This window comes from Grus americana, chromosome 2, assembly GCF_028858705.1.
Source record: "Grus americana isolate bGruAme1 chromosome 2, bGruAme1.mat, whole genome shotgun sequence".
NCBI classification, from domain to species: Eukaryota; Metazoa; Chordata; class Aves; order Gruiformes; family Gruidae; genus Grus; species Grus americana.
This window is the reverse complement of record NC_072853.1, coordinates 116,817,159-116,836,931: the sequence shown is the minus strand read 5'-3', so window position 1 is coordinate 116,836,931 and position 19,773 is coordinate 116,817,159. Positions and strand designations below refer to the sequence as shown.

Genomic DNA, 19,773 nt, shown 5'->3' with positions numbered 1-19,773 from the left:
TCCCTCATTTGTCTGATCAGACCGCATATTTTAAAAGCTTTGGGGTTTTTCTTTAATTGGTTTACGGGCTTGGCTAATGCATAAGGTATAGCGAAAACCAGCTCTGTGTTGCACACGATTCTGGGTTATCTCACCACTCTTTCCACAGCCTGAAATGAAAGAAAATAACACAGTCGATTACAGGCTAGAGCCGTATGCTTTGCAGGTTTAAATGCCTGAGAGCAGCTTGGGATGTATCTATATAGTTTATAAGTGCCGTTGTTTAGATTTGTATTTCGCTATAGATATAAAGCGGAAACCGTTCCAAAGACCTTTCTGCTAGGAAGATTTTTCTTGCCTATTATTAGCACTCTGCTTTTGCAGCAAGCGCTCGTGAGCCAATATGCAGAGTTTTAAAGGACTTCAAAGTGTCATTGGGAACCAAGTGATATGTGTGTTAAAAAGGGTTTAATGGAGCTGCAGTCACTGTAGCACAGTGTCTTTTTATAGCAAGTTTTTACAGCGTTAAGAAAAACATCCTGCAGATTTCAGTAGGATTGGCATATGGATAAGGTACTTTGCACTATGATTTTTGTTTATCTGCTATTAAAAAAAAAAGAAAACCAGCATTGCTTGCTATAGGGAGAATGATAAGCAGAAACAGGTCTGCAAAACTCAGGCAATAGCTATTACTTCTATTTTGGATTTAATTTTATTTTCTTTTTTAGAAGAAAAACATACATTTGGAAGCCAATGGCTTGGTTTAGAGAATGGAGATATGGAGTGATTTGTATTCACACTGAAGCTTCTAGCAGTCTTTTTTTTTTTTTTTTTTAAGAGCCACTGGATTATATTATCATTATCACAAGGCAAATCCTGCTTATCAAAGTTGAGGCAAACTTTCCGGGACTGTCTTTAAAAATGTCATAGGTCAGGCTCCCACAGAAAAAAAGTGGTTTGCAAAAACCACATTAAAGATTAAAGCTGACGTGATCCCTGTGTGGCCATGTTGATCTGCAGGAATGTCTGAAGATTTGGCAGGGAATCAGTGATTTGAATATATTCTCTATCTTTCCTTTTACAACACCATTTATGAATCTCCTTTAATTATGCCCGGGAAGCATGTAGGGATGCCAAATGAGACAGGCTCCTCGTTGCCCTTTAGCAACCTGTGTCAACAGCCTGCCCACATCTGAAAGAGCCAGGCAAGGAGTGAAAAGGGAAGACGAGTACCCGTGGCCCGCTGTGGGGGTAGGAGACTTGCCCAGGGTTATACAAAAAGGCAGAGGTAGAGCTGGGACATAGCTTTGGGTCTCCAGTGCCTCAGTTCTACATCCCTGTAGCCATGCTTGCATCCACCGTGTCTGGGATTTAGCTGTTTGGACTTGTTCCACCTTGGCATTTGCATCAAGCTGGGAACAACTGGTTTCTGCCTTATCTGGGGGAATTAAAAAAAAAAAAAAGATACAAGGAAACCTTTAGTTGTTGTGACTGCCAAAGCAGGAAAAGTTCAGGATTTTTCAAGCCTCGCAGGCAGCTGTGGGCTGCAAACGAATGTGCTGAAAGCTGATGAGAGCAGGGGTTCAGCTCCTGCTGCTGCCCTTACGCTGGCAGATGCCTCCTGTCCCCCTGGCTCGACCCCAGCGGAACCAAAGCCCTGGCAAAACCCCGGCGTGGGAGCCCCATCCTTCCCACCCCCCGCCACTCCAGCCCAAGCGGCCTCTTTCTTTTATCTTTCATGCCTGGCCCTCCCAAACGGAAACCCCGGTCGAAAATCTTACAGAAGCAAACGGAGATATATTTTTTTTTTTTCTTATCTGCGGAGGAGGGCAGAGGAGTGACGGCGGGGGGGGGGAGGGAAGTGTTTGTGGAGTTGGTTTAGGGTTTTTTTTGTTTCTTTCTTTCTTCTTTTTCTTTTTGCAACACTAGTTGTTGAGGGGAGTGTCTTGCGTTATTAATGCTGAGTGGCTCCGGCAACTACTGTGGTTTAAAGTCGTTAGTCATCCGCTGCTACTGCAGGAGAGACGGGAGCGCTGAGCCAGAGCTGTTCAGGCAACCCTCTTGGTCCTCCCAGGCCAGCAGGTTGGGAAGAGCCGCAAACGGGGCAGCGCGGGTGCGTGGGGGTGCGGAGAGAGGCCCCCGGGGTCGTGGGGACATCCTCCCAGCCCGGTGACGGGGTGCACATGTGTGTGGGACTCGCTGGGTTGTGGTGGTGGGTGGCTGCACAGCCACCCCGAATGGCCCGAGAGGGGCCGAGGGGTGTGCGAAGGGCAGGGAGAGCACCTGTGATGTGCGAGCGCAGGATGCTCCGTGCACCCCGCGCGACGACAGGCATGTGTGCCCCTGCCTGGGAAGCAGTCCCTGCATTACATATAGCTACCCAGGCGCACGAGTCTCCTGTCACCTCAAGCTGCTAATGACCCAGGGATGCAGGATGCTCCCTGAGCATTAAGGGAATACAGGTCCATGTGCGCCCTTCCCACATGATTTCTTCCTTTTTTTCCTTCCTTAGGATGAGGGGCTCTAGGCAAACATTCCTTAATTTATTCTGCATCCTCTGGCTCCCGCTTCTGCTGAAGGCTGCCTCTTCCTCCCCTCTCCCCCATGGAAACGACCCACCACCTCCTTCGCTCCCCTCCGGGCTGTACAAAGGACAGACCTGCATCGGTATGTATTCAGGTTTTGTTTGCCTGCTGGACTAGTTCATTTGTTACTCCACCGGTGAGCTGAGAATTGCTATGCACATCGTAAATCACTCCTTTATCTAGTTTCAACAGCTGTACTGCAAAATACTCGTAGTCTTTTGTGAAATAATCACTGAAGATTTTGTAAAAGGCCAGCATGGGGTCTGGAGTTATTTTATGATTTTGTTTTTGAGTGGCTGCTTCCCAAAGTTCATGTTTTTGCTCTGTGGGGAATGGTGTCTGAAAAGCCGGCTTTAACATCTGTAGGTCTCAGACCTGGAAAGAAGGTGTTATGGGGTCCTAGTATTTGTTAGGGTTCACGATGCATTTTGCTTAATTGCAGGAAGGCACGGTTTCCCTCAGCCTTGCCCAGGGTGTCCTTGCCTGGGAAGCTATTCTTATGAATAGTTGGTCCATACTTGGGCCAGATAGCTTTGTGGTCTGGGTGGTCATCTCTGGATAGCCAAATTGCGAGGACTGTCTCCTCCCTCACATTTCCTTTCCTTTTCACGAGCGCACACGTCTGCGCGACCCATACTTAAAGTGGGGTGAGCGTGTTTTGGCAACCCCTCTCTCGTGTGGCTTTGGTGACTGTGGTGATCTCCACAGCACCTATAGCTGGGGGTATCCTGTAGCCTCAGCTGACTGACTGATTCCCAAAGCAAGACCAGTAACACCAAATTCAGCATGAACTGTCGGTACCTCTGCACCAGAAATGCCCTTGGCATGAGACTCTATACCTAGAGGGGCGGCAGCTTATACTTTTTATGTGAGCACATGTCAAATGATGGATATGTCTTATGCATTATGGTCAAATGTTTTATTTTGTCTTCTTTTAGCTTTTCAGGGCACTTTTGTGCTGTAAACATAAACCCTGTCATGGTTCTCAATCCTTCAGAAGGAAGTATTTCCTATATCAGCCCCAAATTATTTTCACTGTGGCTCAAGGAACACAATTAGAAAAAATAATCTTAACCTTGATAAAAAGAGGGGTTTTTTTGCCTCATTTATGAGCCATCCACAGTGCCCCTGCAGATTTTGGCACCAGCGAGGCTGGGTGAACTGAAGGCGGAGCGAAGTCAGGGTGATGAGGCTTGCGCAGCCCCTGCCAGGGCTCAGCCGCCAGCCGGAAAATGAAAGTGAGTTGTGAAAAGCAGAAATGGCTGTCAGGGTCTGGCCTTGTTTTGGGCCAGCAGTCACAGAAGCAGTGACTGAGCAGCTGCCAGAGCGAGGGGGAAGTGGTGGTTTTTGATGGCGAGATCTTTAGGCATCTATGGTTTTGATGGCACAGGAAAGGCGGTGAGCATGCTCGCCTGTAGGATTTTTACACTGGTGTTTTTTAAATGTCAGATGTGAGCGTTGTCTGCTTTTTTTAATCCTATTGACCCAGCAAGGCTCTAAATTGCTAAAGTGACTGCACATTGCATTGAAGTTGCCTTGCACAAGATAAATTGTGCTTTTTTTTCCTCCTAAAGGGAGGAAAGCTGCACCAGTCCCGTTGCTGGGACCACCGAGCATCTCCCTGGCATGTTTGTTCAGTGGGAAGACACCAAAAAAAACCTGCCTCCCACACCATTTGCTCTCTCTGAGGTGTCCCTTCAGCTAAAAGCATCCACGTGAGCGCGACTCAGGACGAAAACAGACTGTCCACACCTCTGTAAGCTACAAGCTAAAAACGAAATGTGCAGAGCATTAAATCTGCATGGGCTGGACCTGGCTGGGAGGGCTAGTGAGCGCACGCAGGCAGGCTGCTGCCTGCTAGCCCAGATGGCCACCTCTGGGGTTTCACTGATTAGCTGCTCTCTCGACTAACTCTTGAAAACACTGACAAGCCGTCTGTGGCTCTTCCTCTTCACAAGCAGGAAAGGGAAATCACGGAGGAGATGATGGTTACACTCCCCGCGGCGTGGAGCAGGGGTAACGTCAGTTCTTGCAGCTGATTTGGTCACCAGTCTTATTAGGAACAGAAATTAAGCCGAGATCAGCTTCATTTGTAGTAGGAAGGTGTGATTTCCTTTCAACAGCTCGACCCCAGACCCTGCTAGCGCCGTTTGCTGTCTGGGAAGGCACTGGGAGGAAGCCATGAGAACTTCTTCTGTGTCTTCTTGGCCTTATAGATCGAGTCTGTGTTTTTAACGTGAGAAATGCCCGCTGCCAAATATACGGCAGATTTTCTTGAAGAAATGGATGTTTTCAGGCAAGTTAAATGTGTGGTCAGGTGTCTAATCTTTCAAAGTTATTTGCCTCTCTTTCCTGAGGGAAATGAGGTGGCTGCACATCGTATAGTCATTTTTTGATCCCTCCCCTGTGTGTGTGTGTACCACCTGCATGATCAAGATTGCTATGTCAGTAGCCAAAGTCGGTCAGAGAATGGATGCTCTTTCAGTAACAAAACCAAGAAAATATTTTCCGTGAAACCTTTCCACTGAAAGTATCACACTTCTTGAAGAAATATGTAGAAATGATATGACAGGAGAGCGAAATGGAGCTCTGGTACCTCTGATGAATGCAATATGACTTTGTTGCTTTTTTCTTCTGTTCCCCTTGCTAGCAGCGCTCCCTGGGTAGGCACCATCTCCCCCAGTATATCCTGGTCATGCTGGGAAGGTGGCTGGATGCCCTAAGGGACTCCCCTGCCCTTAGCACATCCTGGGAAATGTATTTTGGGTAGGCATCTATATGCCAGTACAGAATAGGGCTGAAGGAGAGGAGGATGTGCGTCCAGCGAGGTGCCACAGAAGAAGAATTTTCCCAACATCTGACAGTCTCTTTTCTCCATCAGCGTTTCCTGCCTCCTCAGGCTGGAAAAATTCCCCCCTCTTTGCATACTGTGAAATCAGCTCAAGCCCTTCCTCTGTGCCTCTCGCATGCTTTGCACGTGATATAGTCTTCTGCTTTTTCCTTATGGTAAATGAAAGGGCTTTAGTAAGTTTTCTTACATGCAAAGACCCATGAAACTTTTTCCTCAGGTAAAGACGGCGAGCTTTTGCTCTGTGCAATGGTTTGGGAGCTGAATGCTAGGTCTGGTTTTCGTTTCTGGGTTTGTTACCGCCTGGCAGTATGGCTTAAGGGATTTATTCAGGATGAGACCCAGAAACCCTTTTGCTAGGTGCAGCCTGACAATTTCAGTGGGGCATCCTGAGAACAAGATGCTGTGTATTTTTCTCTCAAAAATTAACTATGAATGAGCCCTTCAGATACTCAGGTCTTTGATTTTCCCCATCTGTTAAATGAGGAAAATACTGCCCATTTCACAGGCAAGCAAAGTTTTACTTAAGTTAATGTTAAGGTACCCAAAGACAGTACAGTAACACTGGTAACTGTTGACGTTGGTGTTAATGTTTCATCATACCTAAAATCATGTTCTTTATTTTTCTACTGTTTCTGATTAATTTTAAAGGTTTTATTCCACACCTCCCACCACCCAGAATTATGACAGAGCCCTTAAAGGGTCTTTGCAAATTGTCCTGTTCTCTAGCAAAGGTGACTTCATCCAGAAGTATCTGAAGCAACCTCAGGAAAGGCAGAAACTGCCCCAGAAAATGCAGAAAGCAGGGGAGACACTGAAAAACAGGAGGGAACTGCTCTATTCATCTCTCTCCAACATGGTGAAAAAAGGAAATTTGGGGAATTGTAGGTCAGTCAGTTAAACAACAATTCCTGGAAAAGTCCTGCAATAGTTAATAAAACTTTATAAAAGCAGCTTTTGAAAGTAAATGTAAGAGCCTCACTGGATTTATCAAGGAGAAACAGTGTCAGATCAATCTAATTTTCTTTGCTGATCGGATAATGGCATGTAGACACAGAAGTGGTAGATGCTACAGCTTGACTTGAGTAAGGCTTTTGGCACCACCTCAGCGCTAATCTAATGGCCAAGAGATATGTGACATTGATTAAGCTTCATTAAGGGCAGGACAAAACTGGTGGCTGGCCTTGTTCGGAAAGCAATTATTACTGGCTCGCTCCCTAAGCAGAAGGATGTAAAAAATGAGGTCTTTCCTGGACCTCTGTTTTGAACGTAGTATCATTCCATGTTTTCATTAGCCAGGATAATGACATAGTGTGCTATTAACTCAGCAGCTCATATAAAAAGCTGAAAAGATTTGCACGTACAATGGAGGGCAGGATTAAATTCAAAACAATCTTAAAAACTTGGAGTACTTGCTCCCAAAAAAGATCATTTCAATATGGGTATGCTGAAGGCACTTCAGCAGAAATAGTCGATGACACACGTAGCGGATGAGGAACGACCGGCTGGGTAGCATCCCTAGGGAAGATCATCTGGGCTTGTAGTGGCACAATGATGGCGTGCTGTCAAGAAGAACACACACACTGCGTACGCCGAGACGTGTGAACAGAAGTTAGCTTGCAAGACATGTGAAGTAACCCGCTACCTTTCTCAGCACTGACAAAGCCTCAGAGGAATTTCCGCCTTCCCTTTTGGGGCTGTGCATCAAGGATGATGCAGAGTGACAGGAGGTTTCGGAGAAAAACAAACGTAAGCTATAAAGAAAGACTGAATAAATTAGAGTTAATTAGTCTAGAGAAGAAAAACGTGAGAAAAGGCATGATATCTGTCCTAAAAAACATTAAAGGGGTGATCCATTCTCCAAGTTTATAACAGCTATGGAAAGAAATAACAGAAACAGATACCAGTAGGGACATTCAGGTTAGGAAGAAAATTTTCTAATGGTAGTGATAAGTGAGCACTGTCGTCAGTTCCTGAGAAGGCTGTAGAAGACCTCATCAGAGATCTTAACAGCTCAGTGTCCCTTCAGAACGGCATAGATGCCATGGATCAGCTGCTAGGGCAGAGGCTTGTGTAAGATGACTTCTTCCAGGCCGGCTTTTCGGGGGTTCTGAGCTGTGACCACGAGAACCATTTGCAAATAGCAGGGTTTATTTATTTTCTCCCCGGCAGCAGAGCTGCCCTGCTCTTTTGGAGATTAACTTTGGCTGCCCTTTTTGGAATGAGGCGATTAGTCAGGGAGCGCTCAATACAGCCGGACAGCGGCGCTTTCCATCTTCCTCGCTTGTGAGCGGAGATCCTGTGGGTCAGCAGCCGGGGAAGCAAATTTCCCCATCTTTGTGCTCGATATAATGCCATTTTCAGCAACCTTTGCGGGTCACCTCTTCCATTCACCCATGAGCACGTAATTCCTAGCGTATGAAGAAGCATGGTTTTGAAACGTATTTTCAGCTCTGATTACATTAAAGAACGGATGTTTCCGAGCTTCCCGGCAGCGTAAAACGCCGACCTCTACCTGTGTTGATTTGTGCGATAGTCAATGTCCTCAATGGTTCACCTCCATCTAGCTGTGCATGAGTGCAGGGATGAAATATGCCCCGCGGAGTGGCAGCAGGACCGGTGGCGTTTGGAGTTCCCAATAACTTCACACAATGGAACATTGCAAATGGAGTTGGAGGCTTTTAATAACTGCGCTCAGACAAAGTGGTCGTGCATGTATTGTCCGGGGAGGCACCATGACAGAACATATAATTTACAGCTCAATGAGTTCTGTAAAAAGGCCATGCCAAATATCAATGTATTTTACTCTGAAAGGCTGGGATTGACTTTGATTACAGATAAACCGGTGCCAAGCCGCAGCACCTCTGTTCACTTCACCGACATTGCTCAGTTTACTTAGTGGCAAAACTTGGCCTGATGACCACTAATAAATACCAAATTTGACCGTAACATTTTTTTTCTGTGATTATACTTTGGATAGAAAAAAACACAGGCATGTGAGTAGTATGGTACAGATACTAAAGCAAGTTTTAAATGGGAATATTTTCTACAGGGATCCATGTTTTTCAACAACTGACGGTAAAAATTTCATCTTCAAGATCACCTCAAGTCTTACTGAAAAGTTATGGCTGTAAAATGCAAATATATATATATAGATCACAACAAAAAGGTATGCTTAGCATACCTACATGTATGTGGGTGTACATACATGTATATATTTGTATGTGCACTTGTATACATGGGTAGTCTTGTATGTTTTACATCACTGATGCTGGCTGTTAGTTTTCTTTTATAATCTTATTTATTTAGTATTGATTGTTTGTTTGCTGATTGCCTTAACATGTGTGCCTCACATTCTTGTTCATACGTTAGCCCTATACAGAACTTTAAAAAAAACCTGCTTATGTTTAAGGCAATCACTTCAACGGTTTTACGAACTGTATATCTGAAACAAGTTTTGTGCATCCAGAATTTTAAAATGGTCAAACTTTTGTGACAAGGATGAAGTTACGCAGCTACATTAACTCCCTCTGCCGCCATTCAGGCTTCAGTAAATCTTTAATACCCTTTCCTGATTTGGAAAAGAAAAATATGCTAATGGCACAAATACACACACGTTTTTTCTATTAATTAATGCAGAAAGCATTTCCATTGGAAATGCCTGGGGTTATAGATTTTGTTAAATAGGGCTCTTCTTTAAAGTGTAATGTAGGAAACACTGGGGATACATTTCGCTGGCAGGTATGGATACCAGAGTCTTCCACTAGATGGAAATTGAATTTTCTGTACCAGCATATATCTACCAGAGTCCTCACTGAGCGTCTTAAGAAAACAGTAATGAACTAATAGAGCTCTGAAGTTAGGCGATCTGAAGTGTCTTACTGGTATTGTGTGAACTGCAACGGCATGAGCAACAAAAATGGTAATTGATATTCCAGGATGTGCTGGGTTTGTTACAGAGCTACAATGCACTCAAAAGGCCATTATAATATTTTAAAATGTCTTTAGACAGTGTACTGTATGTAATTTTATGCCCAGTGATGGGTTTGGTAATAGCGTACCATTTAGGATTTCCAAGATATTTTACGACACTTAGCAAATTTAGGGAGAAAAAGTCTTGTATATGCCAAATTTTTGAATATGGATACCTATTATTATATTCCATTACTTCAGTATCTCTATGAAATACATTAACATTGTATTATGGAATAGGAAACAAAGTCTGAGTGAAAAGACTTTACCACTCAGATCCCTTTCTATATTAGCTTTCAAAGCAACAAATACAGAAAATAACTACCCTAACTTTGCATATACAGATGTGTCATTTGAGCTGAATATTTCCATGCTGCAATGAAATCTTGAGGTTATAAAGGGTTGTTCTTTGAAAGTATCAGCTCAGTGCTGAGAAGCAGTGAAAGAAGGCAAAATGAGTATTGGGAAGTATTAGGAAGGGAATATATAGTGAAAAAGAAAATATTCCTGTATTGTAACATTGCATGTCCATGGTCTGCCTGCACCTAGAATACCCATGTGCATGTCTCCATCTCAGAGGAGAAAACCTTACTTCTTCTTAGAACCCCATATGAATGCTGATATTTCAAGCAGGAATGTCTTGTTCCAGGTTGAACTGGATTAGACAAATTTGGGAAGAGGCGTTTTTTACTCCAGACCAATGGCGCCTGCACGAGGAGTCGCAGTATCTGAGCCCAGACAGGCTCTGGGCACTCCTCATCTGTAGGCTTTGACGCACTGGAGCCTATGATCATCTATAAATGGAAGAAGCAAAGACTGTGTTTTGGGAAAAGCTTCATCTCCTATATAAAACCAGGAATCGGACAGATGAGTTCATTTTTGCAGGGGCTTTGCTGCTGCAGACAGATATTTGAGGCAGAGGTTTGCCGCTTCGCCAAGCGAGGGTGCAAGCAGGGTGACCACAGCCTGGCCGGCAGGGTTTGCGGAGAGCTATTTGTGTCCAAGGCCACATTTTTGGCTTATTTCCTCCAGGCTCTTCAGGGGGTATGTTTAATTTATGTCTGGGGAACAGCGATATGGCTGGAGGGGCGAGAAAGTTCTCCAGCACACAGGAAAAGGAGTAAAGGATGACAAAGGAGGATGCACCAGGTGCCAGAAATCCCATTTAACAGCATTTTACTCAGACAAATATATCTACAAATCTGAAACTTAGAGAGGCAGCTTTCACTATCCAGACACTTCTTGACATCCCTAGGTATAATTCTAATTATAGAGCCTTTCAAACGTGTGCGGCAGAAGTGGATTAAGTTAAATAGTCTGCTCGAACTGCCAGAGGCTTCACGGCTAAGAAATGCATTTCTCTAGCTCTGATTTTATTATTGGGGTATGATTTTTTTTTTCTTGAGCTTATTGGAAATGTCATTTCATTATTACACCCTATTTTCAAATACATGGAGAGAAGTACTTCCTGACGTGTGAGATTTCAGATTACTCTGCTGAGTAAAAGGGTTATGGTTTTCTCTTATCTCTTCAGAAATTAATAGCAGATGGGACAAACTATTGCTAAAAGAGACAGGCATTTTATTAATACCAGAGTCTAGTTTCTAATGGCTGATAGGCATTATAACACCATCTAACGTCTTCCAGAGAAAACATCCTTCAGCCTGTCAAGACATTGAAACCTATTATTGAAGTGCGACAGCAGAGCCAATTTCTTGAAACTTGTTTCTGAAGAAAATCACGTGCAACTATAAAAAAAATTAGAGCTTTTTTTTAACCTTTAATTATGAAACCTATCTACATTGCCTTAAATGTGCCCAGCTCATGACGAGAAATGATGAGAAATAAATCACACCTAAATATCTACTAAATAAAAGCAAGCAACAGTTGCTAATGACTGTCAAGATCTGGAAGTGCTTCTCTACTGATGCCAGATAATTAAAAAGTTTATATTCTCGTACACATCATAAGTTATTAAAGCCATGAGATTTCTACAGTCGAGATAGCTGATTTCCCCCTGTCCTTTTTAGCTAACTAATTATTTTCCATTTTTAGCCAGCAGAATTGAGAACCATTAAAGGCTAGGATAAGTGGTTAGCATTTCTGATAATATTCGGTGTGCAAGGAGATTTCTGTTGATTTTGTTAGAAGGTGGTGGCTTCTTATGCTGCAGCCAACAATAAATTATTTTTCTGCCACTAAATCCAGAGGAAGAAGATATATATGATTAGAAAGGAGAGTAGGTTTGTAGTAGGAGCAAGAATAGTCCGAGTTGACTTCAGTTTATAGAGGCTAACCTCTTGAGGTTTTACCTATAGCCTAACACAGGAGATAGTTCTCCTAGAGGATAAATCTGAATTACTTTCTGGGGAGAAGCACATCTTTATCCAAAAAAACAAGGAAGCTGGGTGGGTTAGACTCCCTGGACTACAGTGAGTCCCCTTAGACATTCCTCCTTCCTCCTCCCAGGGTTCAACCCTTTTCCTGAGTAATTTACAATCTCCAGCCCAAAAGCTGCTCCTGATGACATCAGTCTAAATGAAGGGCTTTGAGGCCAGCAGAGCCTGAACAGAAGCGGGCGTCCCCTGGGGCATGGCCCATGGCGGGGCAATGAGAGGTGCCAGCAGACCACGGGCAGTAAAGAGAGGTGGATCAGGGACACCTGATAAAAGCCCAGGTAGATAAGGGAAACAGAGAGCAGATCAGCTGATGGCACGCATTCCCGGGGGGCACCTTTCCCACCGGAGGGCAGGAAGAGTCCCCGAATTCAGGTCCTGAGACTTCAGCCACGGTGCCTGAGGCTGAGGATGCCCCAAATAGAACCCCAGACACCTTTGAAAATCATTCAAGACTTTCTTTATCGACTTGTCCCGCGTTTCGTCTGGAATAGGTGCATTTGCAGGGGAGCATTTGAACAACCGAGGTGTGGTCTGTGGGTGCCCAAGGCAGGGAGGGTGTAATAGCGTGACCAGAAGCATCCTCTCCCTGACAGTAAAGACTAGGTTATGAGAGCAAACACTTTGAAGTTCAGCTCTGTGGGCTTTTCCCAAGTAGTCAGGCTATTATTATTGTTGTTTATATTCATACAGCATCTAGTAGCCCGAGGCACTGCATTAAGTACTGCACAAACTCAGCGATGGCTCTGTTAATTCTCATGTGAAGCGAATCTCCCTTTGGGCCTGGTTCAATAGACACAAAAGTGTCTAACTGACTTAATCAACATGAAAAATTTCCATTTAATTGCCAGGAGACCGCTCCATGAATAAGGTTACCTGGATGATTGTTTCTGTGATTAAGAATTCTGTTTCTGTTTGGCAGAGCTGAACCAAAAATAGCTTTCCCCCCTCTCCCCGTGGTACTTTGACAAAGATGAAAGAGAAACTCACATCTTCAGTGGAGACTGTTCTTGTAGATCAGAGGAAATGGAAACACTGGGGCTATTTTTATCCTCAGCCCAACTTTTTGGATTTCGAGCACTCTGGCTGTTTGTCCGTAAGCACCTACTCTACCACAGGCGAGAAGACCTCGCGGCGATAACGAAAATGAGAGTCATGGGGGCAACATCTGAGTCAGAGAGAGAGAGGAGCCTCTTTGCACCCCTGCCCCAAGATGAATCATTAGGCAGGCTGCTGAGCCTGCGCTTGGGGTGACTAACTCTGTTTCAGTCTAAAAGCGGTGCACTGAGGTGCGGCAGGGCTGAGCTGCAGTCAGAGGCAAGCTCTTTCCTCGTCTGCCGGGGAAGGTGCGAGGCTGCATCACGCGCCGGTCTCTCCCGGTGCAAGCCAGAGGGTCAGCTCGTTGCATCGATGTTTTTATCAGGCCAGCTTTTACACTGAAATAAAATCTCTCCTTGCAGCACTGGAGCTGACATTTTGGCACCTGAGGATGCCGTAACTGAAAGCAGAGACATCGCGGAGGTTGATTTCTGCTCGAGGTGGGAGCAGACCTGCCACAACACGGGAAGCACGAGCCGCGATGCTGGTGGCCGAGGGGGAGGCAGACAGTGTTCCACTCCCACCAGCAGCAGTTTGCAAGCTTTGTCATGGCGGCACACCCCTGCAGTCCTGGTGGAGGAAGAGGGGATGCCAGAGGTGGGAGACAGATTTTTAGAAAGCTGGACCCAGCCAGAGCCCCCCGTTCCTGTGCCATTCGGCAGAGATACCCGGCAAGCGGGGCGGGTGGAAGAGGCAGCCGGGCAGGACAGGGGAGCGGGGGACCAAGAGAGAAGGACTCTGTTCTCTCTGCAAAGTGTGCTGGCAGGCCCTGGGTGAAGGTGCAGGAGCAAAATGGCTGTCGTTTCTCTCTGCTGCAGTTGGTGACACGGTCAGCTCCCTGCCGTGACGGGAGCCTCAGGGACGTGACGTTCTAGATCCCTCCGGTTTTCACCTGCCCCCCTGTGTCTGAGCTCACGCCTGTGTTTGCAAGGGGGGGGCGTTTCCCTCACTTTGCATCCAGGCTTGCAATTTCAGAGTCTGGTCAGGCTGTCCTACTCCTCAAGCCGTGCTGGCGTCCGCTCCATCGCTGTTGCCCACTTGCCCCTCTGCTCAGTTCTGCTTCAGCCTGTGTTTTGGGGGCTGTCTGCTCTCCCAGCCCCTCTGCCTGCTGAAGCATTTTCCTCTGCTAACATTCCTAACTTCACTGTCTCCCGAGTTTCTTTCTCTCCTTATCTTCACCCCTCACAGACTCCTGGACCCGTGTCTGCTAACCTCTGGCATATCCTCATTCGTAGCTTCCTCGAGCTCCTGGTGCAAAAGAAAGAGAGGTAAAACAATAAAAGCTGTCTTCTTTAGAAAGTATCAAAGGATTAGCTCCTTTCCGTCTTTCTGCTTGGGCTCCTTTTTGCCTTTCTAACTGCTAGACAGGACTATTGTTAGATGAAGGCCTGACCTTGGTAAGAGAAGAAAGGAAGGCACAGAAAGAATATGTGGTTTTGTGGTTAAAGCATCAATTTTGGTAATTTAATTTTTCTGAGCCTCCATCCTCATGAATAAAGCAGACATAGAAGACAGGGGAAGGGTAGTTTTAGTTGTCTGTAGGTTGCTCATGTGTGTTAATAATATGGCCTTGTACGAACCAAGTTATGAAATGCCTTTCAGGTGTGTTTCCAGCGTGTTTCAAGGATGTGCACCGCCATCTCCGCGCTAAGCGATGGAGTCGGTCCAGCGTGGCTATGCCCACGCTGCCCTCGCAAATAAGCCAGGGTCTGTTTTCTGTCTTGGGGGCTGGTGCAGGGCATGGCTTGCACCCAAACAGCTGACATCTCTTGCACCCCTCAACTTCCCCTCCCTTGACCAGGTGTCCTTCTCCAAATGTGTGCTGGGGACTGGTCCCTAACACGATCCCTGCCTGGGGCACGGTGCGGGACAAGGCTGTGCTAAGGCGCCTGCTAGTGCTTAAACGGGGACCAGACGGGCTGTTCTTCCACCCCAAGTCCTGAGCACGCTTTACCCTCCAGCTTGAATGTCCCCTTTGGTTTTAGTTTTCGTCTTTACTATTCCATTTATTTTTTTTCTCTTTATGAGCTATTCTGTTGTAATTAACTGTTAATTCCTTGGGCTAGTGTGTGGCTATTTGGGGAGGAGGGGGAGGAGAAGGAATTACTTGCTTCAGGGTTTTTTCTTGGTTGTATCTGTCTCCATTTATTCTCCTATTCTTTTAGGCTGACTGGAGGTAATATCTTTTAGCATGCTCTATAAATCATTCTGCAGAGAACTTTGAGTGAGCATTTTATTTAATAAGTATGGAGAAGTGGGCTTTTATCCCTGCAAAAGAGGTGGCAAGTTCACTGTAATTTCCACTGGATTACTGTATTTGGGATAGAAGAAGTAATAGAAGACTCAAAGGCATTGGTCTTAGAACAAGTTTGAATTGTATTACCTCCTCTTTGACTTGCCACTTGATCCATAGGAGCATTCAAGTTATTTACATTGAAAAACATCACTTTGATTTAATAGCATATAGGCAGGGGTACTTGGAAGGAATTTAAAAGCTCACTTTGAAGAGTTGTGCCAGTCTGAAAACCCTAAACATTAATGCCTTGAGCTTTGGAAAAAAGATGGATCTGCATCCGCATCCTGCTGCAGCTTACCTCAATTACTAGACTGTGTCAGAGCAAATCGTGAGAGCTGAGATTTCTTACAGCAGGGAGGAAACAGGGTTCAGCTACAGGGATTTCAAAGATAAATCTTTATTCAGGCTGCTGGAAACTGGTGTCCTGGCTCCTTGTCCCCTGGCTGCCCGGGATGCCTACCTCAGTTACACAGGCTCTCAGTCCAGGCTGGGACCTCGCTTTGGCTGCCAGTTCTGACTGTTTTGGCAAGGCTTTGCATCACCGAATGTGGCTTCTTTATAAAATGGTGAAGCCACTGCAGAAAGAGAGAGCACAGTGCTGGCCTACAGCAATTTAAAATCGTCTTGAAATGAACCACTTATGGTCATCACATGGATTCTGAATGATTGTTATATGGGGATCACATTGAACCAATTTATCCCAAAAATGTCAGAAGAGTGCTGTAAATCTCAAGAAATGCTTCACTATAGTGTGCAAGACCTCGGATCTCAGCCACAGCTAGTCCAAGGAGCAACTGGGCTTTAGCCTTCTGCTTGCACCCAGATTAGTGGTGAGAAATAACCAGCTTCATAAGTCATAGGAAATGGTTTCTTTCCAACCACAGAAGGAGGGCAGAATAAACTCAGAAGACATTTTGGCTTTAGCAAATGCGTAGCTGGGCCCAGCAGCCCCGTGCATGCCAAGCACCGCTGGGCTTCCGAGGAAAGCATGAAGAAATGATGCCGTGGATGCTTTGTGGTGGTCAGCACATATGTCTGCCTCATGAGGTCTCTTCTGCAGGCAGCCACACACTTTTTTTTTTTTTTTTTTTTTTCTGTTTCGGTAGCTCTCTGTGTGGCTTGTGTGGAGAGGTACAGAAGTCCCATCAGGTACAGACCTGGGCCTTTTTTCTTGTAAGAAATAACAAGAGAGTAGGTGGCCAAGCAGGCAGTTGTAACAGTGGCTGTCCCCCTGGCTCCCTGATTTTCATCCTTGAAAGGACGGAAAATCTTTTTTTCAGGAGCAACATCCAGTGCTGTAAAAGCCAGGCTGTTCTGAGTGCTCCTCTGGCATCGGCATCCTCTCTGTGATAACTTACAGGTTTTGAATCAAGACAGAAATTCGCAGATATTTTTTTCCCCTTGAACACTCATCTGCCATGGAGCATCTCAAGAAATGAAATGCTCAACAATGCCTGAAATTCTTCTACGGTACAGGGTGCTTCGTCACACTTTGCAGATAACCATATTTGCTCTTTTTGTTTGTTTGTTTGTTTGAAGGATGCGTGCTTGTGGTCTCTGTAATTGAACAGCTTGCACAGTGGCACAACAGTACAGTAAAGGCAGCCGTGGAGAGACTGTGCAACTACATGCCTGGTAAGTACCACATAATACGCCATATGTTATGTTGGTACTGCTGTAATTTTCTGTTAATTAAAAATTCACACGTGGAGTCTGGAAAAGTTTTATCTGCTTCTCATGCAGCATCTCAAATGAATGTAGCTGAAAGACAGCAAGGTGCTATCTGCAGGGAAGTCAGTGGCGTGGCACACTTGGCTTCAGAGCTGGGATTTTGTCCCAAAGTTAGCATGAATGGGGTTGTATTAAGCCCACGTGCGTGTGAGCACCAACACACGCTGACCCCTTCGCTCCCTTTTTCTCCACTTTGTCTTTTTGTTAGCAGCTTAAGAAAAGATTCACTGTATGCCCAACCACTCCTCTTTCTTGTTGATATGGGTCTTTATAGCAACTGTAAAGATGAAAATATTTTCAGCAGGTATAGGAAGCTGCTATTGTAAAAATCCCAAAAATGGGCTGAGGTTGACAGGTGTAAGATGTGAACATTTGGTCTGCACAGACAAGCTATTGAAATGTAACTGATGATACAAATTTCAAAAGTGATAGCTATTCCATATGAATATATGTAGACTCCCCTTTTTCTGCCCCTTATCTGCCCAAAGGAGCTTAGCTGTCTGAATGCACATCCCTAAATAGAGAACAGTTTGAATGCCAGAATAGCTTTGTGCCTCACAGACCAATCCTACAACTATTTAAGTGACTAGATCTTACATTCATGATATCTTTTTAATGTTACGAATGTGAAAAGATGGCTTAGGATTCTTCATTAAAAAGTCATTTATATAGGATTCCATGAATTGTATCTCTGAGAAACCATCTTGCTCTGTAGACCCTAGTTTCACAGAAGACGCGTGTAGAATATTAATTCCCTCCTTTCCAAGACAGGATTTCCTGATGCAGGATGGGGCAGGGAGGTAATTGCTGGGATTCACTCATTGATAGAATGATGCTTATCTGATTTCTATTCCATAAGTCATATCTTCAGTGTTTTAAATTACAGGCACATAACCGTGAAGTTACAATTAGAAGCGCTGATCCTGCTATTAAAATACAATTTTCTTCTTTAAAATATGACATGCTAGTTCTATGTTCATGATTCACTCAGTGGACCTTGTTCCGCTGACATGTCAAGATATTTCTTTTCAGCTGCCATTCTTTACACACATAAAACCCCATTATCCCTTTAGTTAAATCTGTATAATCCAGTTACCTTCTATGAGATGCATGGATACCCCCAACTGAAAAAAAATTACCCTGAACTTGAAAGGAATGAAAAATCCTATGGATTGTGCAGGAGCTACAGTGTAACCCGATTTATCCTGTCCCACGAGGTGAACGCTGCAGCCCAGCGGGAGTCAACAGATTCCTCTTGCTACTTGAAACAATAGAAAAGCTTTGGATGCTCACGAGGAGCAAACCTACTAAAGCAAGACCATGCCATTTCACCTGAAGGAACAATTTCATTATTGTACACATGCCTACAATTGATTGCAACAACAACAGCAACAAATTAATGGTAGTGGGGCTTTTCCTAGGGCCAAAGAGGGAATAAGAACTCGTGTTTTTTTTAAAAGGGCCTCCTATAATTTAAATTACAATCAAGTTTGGGTTGGATCAAGCCTTCAGTGAAGTTATATGATGTTCAAGAACAAAAATGTTTAGAGAAAAAGAGAAAAATTCAGTACTCATCAATCCCACTCAATCCCATAGGCTGTGTAGAAAACACAATTGCAACCTTAGTTATATGGAAATATCTGTAATGCGTGTGATTCAAGCGACATGGCCAATAAACCTATGAAAATAAGAACTGTAACACTGTGAGTGAAGGAGGCTCTTGAGCAGACAGAAATGCCAGGTCTGGGGGAATGGGCAGTATATACGGTGCAAGAGATTTTGTTAGCAAGAATGTATGTTTACCTGGATAGTGGCTGTCTGCCTGATGAAACAGAGGTGTCTGATACCCGAAACGTGCTTTGAGACTGTCTGCCTCTGGCGTTGCCTCTGAGTCATGCTCTGCTTCTGTTTTGACCACTGCTATGTAAACACCTTAGAGCTCAAGTGGAAATGGCAACATGATTAATACCATCTTTCTTGCAAATATTTATCTTCTGGGATTCAGCCAGAATTTGTGTTTCTAGGACTACAAAGCTATAGAGGAAAACCCTCTGGATTTTCAGCATGGAAGAACAAGGCAGTTCAGAGGATCTCTTTTTCCTAAAGCAGGGCAAAAGGAATTATACTCTAAATTTTCTCTAAATTTTCCAGCATTTAGTTTGGTTTAAGCTCTTCTCTTGCCCCTGAACACTCAAATTTATTCATCATCATCTCTCTCTCTCCCGCTCCTTTCTGACCTATGCAAGTTCTTCCTAACAGCTTTCTCTCTGCGATAGCCTCTCTTTGTGTCTGTCAGCAGAGCTGGAGGTTTGTGAACACATGAATGCAGGCTGCCTCGGAGGGCAAGTCCTGTAAACCCTGCCCGTGGCTTGCGTCTGTTTTGCTGGAAGCCAAAGCCCGAATGACATCTGTACCTTCCAAGAGGACTCTATGTGCCTAACAATAATTCTATGTTATTGCTGTTCTTTTTGCCACCCATCATTCTTCCTCTTGTTACCCCATGGGGTAATTACATGTCAAGATTCCTATAGGTGTAAGGAAATCAGTGCCTAGAAATCAGTGTGACCAGCAGACCCTCAACATCAGCTCCCCAGAGCTGACGGCCAGCCAAACCCTCCCCTCCTCACAGCCACCGCTATGGGTTACAGCAACCAGCTGGCTCCTCCAGGGCCAGAAACATTACAGAAAACAGCTGGTTTGGGAAACCTATCAGACAACCATCGCCTGCGATGCACCAGGGAGGTGCTGGGGAAGGCAGCCACCTTCTCCTGCTGGCTGCTATGGAGAGCCAGGTGCCCCACTGGCAAGCCTCATCAGAGGGTGTTTTCATCGGCGATGATACCAAACACAGGGTTATGGATGTCTGTG

At 44.9% G+C, this 19,773-nt stretch overlaps 1 protein-coding gene across 1 annotated transcript in view; it reads left to right on the top strand.

Moving 5' to 3' along the window:
* Positions 1–1,899: 1,899 nt before the first annotated feature.
* The window catches only part of AOAH (acyloxyacyl hydrolase), an 81,977-nt gene continuing 64,103 nt past the window's right edge, over positions 1,900–19,773 (top strand). The window contains exons 1-3 of the mRNA XM_054816520.1: positions 1,900–2,061; positions 2,492–2,646; positions 16,714–16,809. Of these exons, the coding sequence (XP_054672495.1) occupies positions 1,937–2,061; positions 2,492–2,646; positions 16,714–16,809 (376 nt within the window). The 5' untranslated portion in view covers positions 1,900–1,936. The remainder of the gene's footprint in view (positions 2,062–2,491; positions 2,647–16,713; positions 16,810–19,773) is intronic.